Source organism: Mangifera indica, chromosome 5 (assembly GCF_011075055.1).
Source record: "Mangifera indica cultivar Alphonso chromosome 5, CATAS_Mindica_2.1, whole genome shotgun sequence".
NCBI lineage: Eukaryota > Viridiplantae > Streptophyta > Magnoliopsida > Sapindales > Anacardiaceae > Mangifera > Mangifera indica.
This window is the reverse complement of record NC_058141.1, coordinates 9440140-9452739: the sequence shown is the minus strand read 5'-3', so window position 1 is coordinate 9452739 and position 12600 is coordinate 9440140. Positions and strand designations below refer to the sequence as shown.

At 30.2% G+C, this 12600-nt stretch overlaps 1 protein-coding gene across 6 annotated transcripts; it reads left to right on the top strand.

Annotated features, from left to right (window-relative positions):
• Nucleotides 1-8201: 8201 nt before the first annotated feature.
• Nucleotides 8202-10173, top strand: LOC123215985. Of its 6 annotated transcripts, none has more exons than XM_044636318.1 (4): nt 8202-8455; nt 8844-8892; nt 8988-9032; nt 9988-10173. In XM_044636318.1, exons 1-4 carry the CDS (start codon nt 8365-8367, stop codon nt 10112-10114), a joined length of 312 nt encoding a protein of 103 aa, XP_044492253.1. In that variant the 5' UTR covers nt 8202-8364; the 3' UTR covers nt 10115-10173. The 6 variants fall into 6 exon arrangements, 3 of the variants coding, with proteins under 3 accessions (XP_044492253.1, XP_044492251.1, XP_044492252.1); XM_044636316.1 differs by having other exon boundaries at nt 8202-8528; nt 8844-8888; XR_006502178.1 differs by adding an exon at nt 9386-9475 and having other exon boundaries at nt 8202-8892.
• The last annotated feature ends 2427 nt before the right edge of the window (nt 10174-12600 follow it).

Here is a 12600-nt window from a genome sequence, read left to right as displayed (position 1 = left end):
AATGCCAAGGAAATAGCTCAATTTACCAAAGTATGTCATCTCAAAGACCTTTTGCATTTCTTGTTTAAACCGTGTTACCAAGTTAAGATTACTTCCAGTCACTAACAAATTATCAATATACAAGGAGATGATTAAGACTCCATCATTGCCTTGTTTTAGATATAGTATGGCTCAACTTAAACTGTTATTGAAGCTAATCTATTATAGGTAAACATTTATTTTATTATACTAGGTTGTTTTAACCTATTTTAGGCCATACAAAACCTTTTTCAAGAGACAACACTTTTCCTTTTGTTCAGCGTTTACAAAACTAGGTGGTTGCTCTACAAAGACTTTTTCATGTAGGTTTCTTTTAAAAAAAATAGATTTTACATCAAGTTGATAGATAATCCAACCTTTTTGAGTTGCCAAAGCAATGAGCAACCTGATTGTGTCAAACCTTACAATTGATGCAAAGGTTTCAGTATAGTTTACATCTTATTTTTTAGCATATCCCTTCACAACCAACATTGCCTTTAGCTTATTAATGAAACCATCAGAGTTTAACTTGGTTCTAAAAACCCATTTTACACCAATGACATGCTTATTGAGAGATCTATCCACTAGTTGTCAAGTTTGGTTCTTCAAGATCATATTTATCTCTTCTTACATTGTTACTTTCCAATTTGTTGGTTTTGCAACTTTTTCATAACTTTTAGGCTCAATTGTAGTCATTTTACACCTATTGTAAACATCTACAAAACTCCTTACTTTGATCATTGCATTTTCTTTATCAATGTTATCATACACTTTTTTTTTAGCTACCTCTCTATTTTGCTTTGCAACCTCTACTTTTGGCTTCTTAGGATTACATTTTCTTTCCAATTCCATTGAGTTTTCATCAACCTTTATGTCTATATGGACTGCCACCTTTTGAGTTTTCAGGTTGTACATTTTATAGGTTTTGGACTTGCAGCTATAGCCTACAAGTATGCCCAGTTCTTCCTTTTTGCTCAACTTATCTCTTTTTACATCTGGAACATGTGTCCAACATAGACTTCCAAACACTCTCAAGTGATACTAAGCATTATGTGGTGTCATGTCTTTTAAGGATTTGGTTGACAACTTATTAAGCAAGTAAACTGAAGTGTTTATTACCTCTGCCTAAAAACTTATAGGCAAACCTTTTTCAAACAAAGGACACTTGGACATCTCCATTACAATCCTATTTTTTCTTTCACTCACTCCATTTTGTTAAAGAGTATAGGGAACTATAAATTGGTGTTTAATGTCAACAACTCTACAAATTTTTTCAAAGTTTTTATAAGTATATTTAGCATCATTATCACTTCTTACTATCTTAACTTTGTGACCACTTTCATTTTCAACCAACCTTTTAAAATTAAAGAATACTTTAAAATTTTCAAATTTCAATTTAAGAAAATACACCGAGCACATTCTGTTGTAATCATCTATGAATAACACAAGATACTTGCTATCATTCAAGGAACATGTATTCATAGGACTACACACATTAATATGAATAAGATGAAACTTTTCCTTAGCTCTCTAGGTTTCATTCTTTGGAAATGGCAATCTTGTTTGCTTGCGAAGTTGGCAGGCCTCACACATTATATCAATTTCATGCATATCATGTAAATCATTAACTATATTTCTTTTATGTAAGTGATTAAGTCTGACATTATGATAATGTCTCAACCTTTTGTTCCACAACATGGTTTCATCAATTGAGCTAGAGAGAGCTTGTGTGTTTGTTGCATTCAAGTTAAGTGGAAAGCTTTTCTGCTTAATCTCCACAATCATCACGTTCATTCCATTTAGATCATACACTACACACACACACACACTCTATTTTTAAACTATAAAAAGTAATTCTTTTCTAGCATTGTCTTATACTTAACAAATTTTGTGCAATATCAAATACAAAAAGAACATCATGAATGTTTTTAATACCTAATAGAGTGTTTATTGCAACAGTGCCTATGTTTTTCACTTAAACAAACTCTCTATTTCCCACTTTTACTTTGAAGACATGGTTTCTCTTCAACTTGATAGAAAAAGCTCTCATCAGTTGTCATATGGTTTGTGTAGCCATTGTCTAACAGCCAAGCTTGTGATTGTGCCTTTGCTTTATAACAACTAGCAGTAAACGATTGCTCTTCTTGATGTTGTTCCTCTTGTTATCATCTTTCCATCACTTGAGCTTGTTGTTAGGTAGACTTTCTTTTGTTTTTGCAAACTTTTTCAATAAGGAAAAATTCTTTGCAGGCTCTAAATTATATTCCAAGTCTGAACCAATAATGTTTTCTGCATGGTTAGCCTTTTTATAATAAGGAAAAAATGGAAATCTTCCTCTCTTCCCTTTTTGCTTTTTGTCATAAACTTCTTTCTTTTCTGTGATATTGTTCCCTCTGTTGATGTTGTTCTATCTCTTAAAGTTTTCCTCTACTCAGCAACTTGTAGTGAGTTTGAGAGCTCTAAAATAGTCATTTTAGTCATGTCCTTAGAGTCTTCAAGAGATAAAATTTTGGTCTCAAACTTCTCAAGTAAGTTCACAAGAACTTGCTCAACTATCTCGCTCTTGGGTATCTCTTCACTAAACAATGCTAACTGGTTGACAACTTTCATAAGTCTGTCAATACACTTATTCACATCTTCATTCTCTTTCATTCTCAACAATAAAAACTCTCTCTTCAAGCTAAATATTTGTATTTGTTTTGACCTATCACTACCATGAAACTGTAATCTCAATTTATCCTAAGCTTCTTTTGTTGTCTCACAAGCCATTATTCTTACAAAAATCACATTAGTGATAATTGAATGTATGCAAGAAAATGTTTTATACCTCTTGGCAACTTTTTCTGAATGGTATCTGATTTGGTTAATTGTTGGATTATTTGGCAAAAGGGTTGGTTTCTTCCCTGTCTCAATCACATCCCAAAGATCAAAATCTCTTAAGTAGGCCTTTATTTTGACTAATCATATGGGGTAATTTTCTCCAGAAAAAATTTGAGTTGCATCACTGGTGACGTTACTTGATGCCATCAGTTTTTTGTCTCTGAATTTGATGTTTTTACACATCACTTGGGTTCTTCTTCAACTATTCTTCTCAACTACACAAGCCTTTAAATCTTTTTTGTACTTTGAAGCAAAATTTAAATTTACGTATGAGATAAAGATAAACTAATACGAAATAATATTACAAATATAAAACTAAACCAAAACCTAATAAAAATTAAAGAAAGACTACACTTGTTGTTAATAGAAAGGTTGGGATACAAAAACTTTAAATTTATATCTATCTTACAACTAGTCATATATCTCTTCAAGCTTAGTGTTTTTGTAGCTTCCCTGGTTACCTTTCATTTGTAAGGGTGAGCTTAGGCTGTTTTTCTGCTCTTGGTTTGGTGAGCTTAATGTTTTTGTTAATATAGTTCTTTGCTTACCAAGAAAAAAAAATTCTTACATTTCAATAATTTGTGACACTAACTATAATGATTTTTCGTAATCTAATTAGCTTCTCAACTTCAATATAAGTATAGAAATACGAATCTTTAATTGCTAATAAAAGTAAAAAATATTTCTAACTTTTAATTTTTTGATATTTTTCCTAAATAGATATAAACTCAAAATTGCAAGAAAATCATAAACAAGATCAAATTCTCAAAAGATTAAAGCTAGATGTACAAACTTATTCAAACAATCTAATGTGATAGTATTTAATTGGGTGATTTTGAAGTAAAAAAAATGTAAACAATCACATCACCCAATCACAAACAGCTACTCTAATACAGATAAAGTTATATAATTTATTTGTATATATAGTATTACTGTTTTTAAAAATGAATGTGATTTTTTTCAATATTTAAGGAGAAAAAAAGAAGAAAAAGAATAGTGCTTGATCAATGGCTTTATGATTATAATCTTTACTTTTTCAAAAAAAAAAAAAAACAATGGACCTAAAGTGATTCTAGGACCATAGAGTGTAGAGAAAGATTTTTTTTTCTTCTTTGCATCTAGTAACATTACCAAGATATGTTTGGATGTTCTTATCCCTTACTCTTTATTTAAAAGAGATTTTGTAATTAAAATCTTTTTTTGTAATACGATAGATTAATTAGAATGTGAACTAAATCAAAGAAAAATAGAATGAATCAATAACATAAATAATTCAATAATAAGGAATTAGAGAAAACGAGTGAGGTTATACATACATACATACATACATACATACGTATATATATGTGTATATATATATATATATATATACATATATATATACATATACATATATATATAACATTAGACCTACTTGCTTTCCAGAAACTCATATTTGAATTTTCCATATATGTTAGCTTAGCCATATTCAAGAAATTCATATGTGAAATTTTAAAATACATGTAGATAAAAAAGTGAGAAGGATTTCATAAACCAATCCTGAAGTTTACATTAATTTCAAGTGAACAAAAGGTTTCATTTTATTACAGAGCTACTTTTCATATATAAGCCATTTGGTAAGTATCGTTAAATAAAATACCATAAAGATGTATGTCAAGATCCTTTGGTACATGTGATGACATTAAACAGTGTAACAAAAGTGCTTAAATTCATAAGTTCATTGATTGTATCACTTTATAATTACAATTAAAAAGAAATGAATAGAGACTTTAAGTGTTCACACTTAACCCTGCATCCTTCTTTATAATTTAAGACAAAAAACAAGATCTTTTCATTATAACCAATAACGAGTGTCCTTACAAGTCTACTTAAGACTCAACATAAGAAGTATCTCTTCAATCTTTTGTCTTGCTTCTTCCCAATAGACCACCTCAACATCTTCTAATGTATGGAGATGGCTCTTTAACATAAGTTTTCTTTGCATAGTTCTCTCTTGCAAAGCAAAGCCACAAGTAATAGATTGAGAACTTGGCTCTGATCTTCTCATCAGTCTTACTTATTGTATCAACCATGACCAACTTGTTCTTGGTTCCTTATTTTTATAGGGACTTCCCTAAAGCGTGATTCTTAGATTATTATCATGATCCACCAAAACATGAGTAATCATTTCTCTCTAATTTTAGAAGCTCACCCTACTTGATGAATTCAAATTGCAAGTAACAACAATCATAATATCTTTTTTTGTGAGCTTCTCTTTGTGATAATGAGTTCTAACTACAAAACTAGAACCCTACCCTTATGTTTTTCTCTATGCAAGCTAACTCCTTCTCTACTGCCAACATCACTATTTGGATAACTTAGTACTTCTATGCCCCTTTTTTGTATAGACAAGACACCTTTTTGAAAGGAAGAAGATGCATATTCAGAAGCTACAAATACAAAGAAGCAATTAATTAGAATATTCATAAGATAATTGATCAAACAACCATATGAATATAACTACTTACTTAATACTATGATCAACAGAAACCTTGATCTTCACATATGCAATAAGCCTTAAAGATATGTTCAAAGTCTTTCTTAAATGTCCTCGTCTCATCTATTCTACCCATAAGACAAGGTCATTATCAACTTTGACCTTTGATTCAATCTTGTGAGCTTGAGAAAGCAAAGGAAGAACAAAAAAAAAAAAAAAAATGCATGACCTCCCTACAATTGAGTAAGCTTGCATGATGATCCTTATCACATCCATATTAAGAAAGTCATTATGATGAAAGATGGTCTTATACAACCATAGGTTGCATGTACTATTATCTTCACTTTTTAATAAGAGAGAATACCTATCCCTCATCAATTATCTTGAAAAACTAGTAAGATGCGGGTAAGTCATCTCCCTCTAAAGAGGAATTGGACTCTAAACTTACATCTTCCATCATGGATAGATGGTTGTTGTGCAAGGTCAATCTTTACTTGTAAAAGTAAACAGACAAAGTATGTTCGCAAGTAATAAAAAAATCTTGGAGTCCAGTAACTTATCGTTTTGTGAATCAAAGTAGAAAATTCTACAATCAACCGACAGAGGTATATTCTCAAGGTTCTTAGACCATCAAAGACTCATAAATGCATAGGACACAAAATAGATGGAACATTGATTGTGCTAGCTAAAGAATCCTTATCACAAGATATCTTGAGGGATCTTAAATCTCCATGTGGAACCTAACTGAGTAGAAAGTGAAAAAGTTTCCAAAGTCTTGCTTATACTCTCAATACTAGGATAATTGTTATATGATAAATTCTAACCCATGAAATAACTCTCAAAGAAATGACTAACTATAAAATATGCAACTTGCACCTCAACCTATAGATATACGTCTCATGCCCAAAGAGCATGATCTACCACTTGGTAATTTTTCTGTGTCTCTTATCCACAATGGAAATAATGACTTGTTAACTTATCAAGACTCCATTGGTATCTTATCTTTAATGTTACTTTTTGAATTTGAATTTAAAATATAATTAATAAGATTGTAACTTTTTTCCTTCATTTTATGACCGTAAAATATTAATAAGAAAAAATGAGAAAAAAGAAAAACAATTAGAGATGAATAGGCACAAAATCATATATACAACTTTGTATACTACAACAAAAAGGATATTCAATGGCATTTCATCAAGAGCCATTAAAAAAATTATAAGAAGTCAAAAAATTAATAATTTATTACGATATTTATTATAATTATTGTTATAAAAATATTTAGTGACATTTTTTTAATAGTATTTAATTAAATGTCACTAAAAATTAAACAAAGTAAAAAATATATAATTTATTGCGGTATTTATAATGATTGCCACAATGAGATAAAAAAAAACTTATTATGACATTTATCACAATTGACGATATAAAAATATTTACTACAATGTTTTTATTATATTTTTATTTAAAGACACTAAAAATTATGGAGAGTAAGAATTTGTTGTGGCATTTTATAATAACTGCTGCTATAAAAATTATTTTAATAACATTTTAATAATTTCTTTTATAAATATGTTTAATTACAATAAGTTTTCAGGTTTATCATCGATATTTTTCCTTTAACTAATTTTTTAGCCTTGGACATATTTTTTCTTGTCTAGCATCAAAATTTTAGATACTACTTGGTGGTGATGGGAAAATACTTTCAGTACATTCAATATTAGATGTTATCTTTTATTATTTTTTAATTAATAGATTGGAGGGATATATTTGATAGAGTTGGATTCGAATTAAATTGAGTCTGAACAAAAATTAATTCAAATTCGATTTGAATTCAAAACCTTAAGCTTGAGTTATGCTTACTCAAATTCAAAATAGTGGCACTGAAAAAGACAACAAGTCATAAAAGGAGAATAATGGCACTAAAGTGTTATTGTATACTATATATGGTATGAGAGGAATAACCGACTATTCCGACAACATCCTAGACATCGTTATGACATTATTTCAGATCTTGTGATGTGGTTTGTGCCAGGATCATTGACTTGGACCAAAGATATGAAATCTCATCTCAGTTTCAAACTACTTGACAATTATCTACTTAGTTTTCTATAAAGTCTGCATGCTCATTTTTTGTTTTCTTAGTTTTTTGCGACATTCGTTTGTAGTATGTCCTGCGTATTTTTATACTAGGTTTTCTTTTTATAAAATTTCTGAATTTAAAAAAAAGAAGAGTAATAATTATTAAAAAAAAAAATCAAATAAATAATCATCAACAAATCTTTAAACTCGAGCTAAATATGAATTTAAATTTGAGTTAGTTCTGTTCAAATCCACCACTAATACTAGGATAATGAAAACTATTAGAAAAATAAATTGTTTTATCAATATAATTAATTTGTAAAAGAATATAAATTAATGAGGGAAAATTAAAAATGATCTTCTTGTTATGGTTAGGGTTAGATTCGAATCGAGTCTGTTTGAACTCGACTCAAACGAGCTAGCTCTATACAAGCTCGTTAGAGCTTGAACTACTTGTCAAATTTGTCAATTAAAAATTTTGATACAAAACGATATTGTTTTGACCGATATATATTAAAATAACGTTGTTTTAATAACGAAATAGTTAAAAACTCAAGCTCAAAACAAGTTGAATCGAGTTCGAGTCTAGCTTCCACGAGTTCGAGCTCGAACTCGAGCTCAAACGAGTTCGAGCTTGATTCAATTCGAATCCAACCTTGGTTACGGTTGTTCAATTTATGCTTAAGTCTTGTACCCAAAAAACAAATAAAATATTTTTTTAATTTTTTAATAATGGTAAAATAGAGTATTTTTCTCATCACATCAACAGCCTTCTGGAATGAAAAAATGTTGCCGCTCCCATCCCTAGTCAAAACCAAATCCCTCCTTCATTCCCTTCCTATGGGCTTGAAGAGCATGCTCTGACATTCCCTGTTTACTTGCTTTGGCTCAAACCACGCCGAATCAAGCCAATGGACAAGTCTGGGGCACCAAGAGAACCCAAGATTACAGATTCAACCATCGCTCGAGCTCGGGACCATAGACTGGTTTTTCATATCATGGGTTGTATTGATTTTAACTTCCTTGTCCATAACATTATGTGTTTGATAAAATTTCTCATTGATATATTCAAACTGTATGTATCCCAAACTATTTCATTTGTTTTCTTGAGAGTAGTTTCTCAGATGAGTTTCACTTAAGGCTATTGTTAGAGACTTAGGGCTATTTTTAATTAACGGTTTAAATTGTCATATGATAAATGTTGAAGGTTTATTTCTGAAAGATTGTGGTGGAATTATGTAATCGTTTGTATAAATTGTTTACAGTTTGGTTTGTATCGTTCGTTTTTATTGCTTAATGTGATGGCAGGTTTTCCCAAATTCATGAGTTTGAGAAACCAAATGATGAGAGAGCTTTGAATTTAATGAACTACTGTGTTGTTGCAATGCAGGACTACCCAGATATCCTTTTCATGTGGGTACAATGATCAGTATAGGTTGGTGGGTTCACTTTTATTTATTTATTTTATAATAATTTGGTTTAGTTCAATTTCAGGTGATTTCTGCATTATTTGATTATTTTGTGTAATATGCAGTTTTGTTTTCAAGAGGACGACTAAGTTTTACCAGAGGCTAGCCAGGTTTTTTGTTCATTTTATTTATTTATTTTAGTGATTATTCAATATGGTTTTTGCATCTACTTTGTGCTCATATATGGAATGTGTGCGTAAAACAGAAAATAGAGCATTTAGAACATTGGAACTGTACCTACTTTGATATTTCCCATTTTCATAATGCGAAACTTGAGTTTAGGAGGACTTAGGAACTCGAGTGCTACTTGGATTGGATGATTGAATCAAAAAGCAGAGTTTAGAAATGCATCTTGTCACTTCTCCATTATGGCTTAAGAATTTGGAATCTAGTCATTCTTGTTTTCCAATTTGATAGTGTTTTTATGTTTGATTTGTAAACAAGATTATTTAACTTTATACAGACCAATGCACAATAGAAAAAGGCAATTGTTGCAGTTGAAAGTAGTCAGATGGATGAATAATTCAATAAAATTATTGAATTGAAAAATAAGGTACTAACTTCAATATAATTTTTTTTTTTTATGAAGTGTATGTGATATCATTGTAAAAGATATATTTGACTCTATTGAATATTGTCTTACTTAATTTATGGCATTTTCATAAGGATTGCTTCATTTTGAGTTAAGTAATATGAATTGATTTGTTTTAATTTTTTTTATCATCCACTTATGGTTTTCTCTCTCTCTCTCTCTCTCTTTTTTAATGTTACATAGTGTGAATTGATTGATCATTTGGAGCTATATTTAATCAATTATTAGAGTTTATTTTTGAGGAACTAAAAATCTTGTATATTTTTTACATTGTGTAATTTTTGTTATTTGTAATAAAAAGTTGAAGTTTGAATCAAGAGCTTCATTGTTAGTTTTGTGTGTGTGTGTGTTGGGTTTTACATTTTATTAATAATTAAAAGTAATATATAAGATGATTATTGACAATAGAAAAAGTCTTTTGTGCCTATTATAAATATCTGATGCGCACCTGGCTTCACCTTCTGTTTTCCCAGGCTGAATTTCCAGAAAATCACTTCACAGCAGACCTGCAGTTTCCTTCTCCAGCACCAGCCTCACCAACACACAGATACCCAGCTCTCAACAATTTCAACAACAACCAGGGTTCAATATTGTAAATGAATAAGCAATGAAACAGTGCTTGTATCAAACCATAATTAATGAAACAGTGTATTCATTAATTCCCAGTTCTCTATACATTAAGTTTAATTACAAAAATACATTCTCTTTTGATTCCAGAACTAAATTCAAGTTACGAAATATTGGGGAACAAGTTCCACCAACAACAACAGAGCATTCCACACGGCATTCGAGAGGCTTTTACTCTCCCTTACTTCTTTTCCGAATTTTCCTGCTGCCCTGCCTCTTCCCTACTCCCCCCCTTTTCATCCTTTCCTTCCATTCTCACCAACTCTCTGCCACAAATTTTTTCCTCCTTTGGAGCTTCCTGGTCAAGGTTGACTGCCACCTGGGCCAGTTGTTTTTCACCACGCTGGCCATATCTTTTCCTATGTGTAACATATACGTTAGTTCTAACAATATCACAATAATTTATTGGTTAATTTAAAAATTTTTGTGGTAATTACAATTATCATTAAATACCGTAATAATTGGTAGGAAGAGGATATTTTTTAAGTTTTAATGACAAGCGCAAAAGCTAGCATAAATTATTATAAGAACTTTTAACGACAATTATAAATAATCACCTTTTAGTGTCAATTGCAAATGTTGATATAAATTATGGTATTTACTATTTAGTGGTAATTGCAAATGCCACTAAATTGTAATTAACTAACTTTCAAAAAAAAATAAAATTAATTAAATAGCAATTGTAAATGTCATAAATAAATGTTACAATATTATCAAATTTTAATTGGTATTTATTTTGTATTTATTTTGGCTTTGCAAATAACTACCGCTAAAACCTATAGTGACACTAGATTCAATGGCATTTGTTTTAACGCCGGTAAAAATATTAATAATATTTATAAATACAATTAAAAGATATAAAAAAATGACACTAAAAACTCTTTTTGTTGTAGTTTAATATCCGACACTTACAATTAGATACACATCTTCTTAAAATATATAAAAAAACTCTTATAAAAATTCAACCATTATTCTTAAGACCTCTTATCCAAAATCAAGTCTTTTTTAGGACATCCAAAACACTTTTTCATATTTATTAATAACATAATTGTGAACGTAGACTTTCAAATAGTGAGTTGAATCATGTTAAAAAACATTATATATATGTCCAATCATCACTACATTGTCTATTTTTTACTATAGTAAATAAAAAGATTGATTAACCGATTCTCACTGTTGCTTTCTAGAGTATCTTGCATAAAACTTTATATTACATACATCAATTGATGGGGAGAAAGCTCATCAACACAGTCGACTCAAGAATACATTTACATTTAAAGATGGACGATTTGTTTTTCACTTTATCAAAGGTGGATGGCTTGTCAATTTAACATTTTTAAATGGCTAAATTGTCTTGGCACTTAAATTTAAATAGCCATAGTATTGATGACTTGTTGCAAGTTGTTTTTCACATGTGAACAACTGTTTTACTTTCATGTCGATGGGTAGATCACATATTGTCACTATTTTCATAAGCAAAAGATAAATCTTTTACTTCCTTCTTTCAATGCTTAAAGTAGTGGAATAATTAGGTTCAATGACTATTTTCCACTCGTACTTTAATGAAATTAAAATTTTCTACCATTTAAATTTGAAAAGCCATTTGCGTTATGTGGAAGGACAAAAAAAAGGTTATATGGCCCTATAACCCTTTAATTTCTTCCCAAAACCATTGTATTTTCTTCTTCCCCCCTTCTTTTCTTGAACCCTAAAGTGTTTCAATAAATACAAAAATAAGTTTAAAACACACTAATTGTCCAAGGCATGACTTATGCCATGACAAAATTGTACCAAAACTTAAAAAATGCAAGTTTTCAGTAGATGCATGACCTTGCACCTTTGATAAACAACTATGCATAGTGTTATTTGGACTCATTCATGAAAAAGCACAAATCTGTAATGTTTGAATGTTACGGTTTTTGGATTTTTGTGTCATCTTAGATATGCAATGAAAGACCATGCATTTTCAACGCACAATCATATATGATCAATATGGAGTCACCAATGAGCAAGTCATCTTGTGCACGATTGACCTGTTCATGTTTAAATGGAGTTAATGCAAGAATATGTCAACATTTAATGAACAATAGTCATGAAAATCATGTACGACCGTTCACGACTCTATCAAGGGTTAACAAGTTAGAGGTAGTACTACTTGAGGCCATTTCGTGCATTTAGTTCAAGTCAATTCGAAGCAAAGTCAACATAAAATGTATGATCGTACAAAGGCGAAATGTCACCTGTGCAAACAACCATTGATGCAAAGCGTTACATGTTCTGGAATTTTTACAAGTTCTTCACATAGTGCAAATGAACACTTGTGCAAAAAGAATGTACAAATGTGCAAATGAACACGTGCATAATCTTTCTGTTTGTGTTTTTTTCTTCTTTGCCATCTATCTCTCTTCTTCTTTGCCGCCTAATCTTTTTTTTCCTTTGCTGCTTGATTTCTCTCTTCA

What these genes read in the sequence shown, in the direction of transcription:
- LOC123215985 (XM_044636316.1), top strand. Translation starts at nt 8,365, where the DNA reads ATGGACAAGTCTGGGGCACCAAGAGAACCCAAGATTACAGATTCAACC. An exon ending in GGGTACAATGATCAGTATAG is followed by an intron (nt 8,889 to 8,987) that starts GTTGGTGGGTTC and finishes TGTAATATGCAG; the next exon opens with TTTTGTTTTCAAGAGGACGA. An exon ending in TTTTACCAGAGGCTAGCCAG is followed by an intron (nt 9,033 to 9,987) that starts GTTTTTTGTTCA and finishes CTGTTTTCCCAG; the next exon opens with GCTGAATTTCCAGAAAATCA.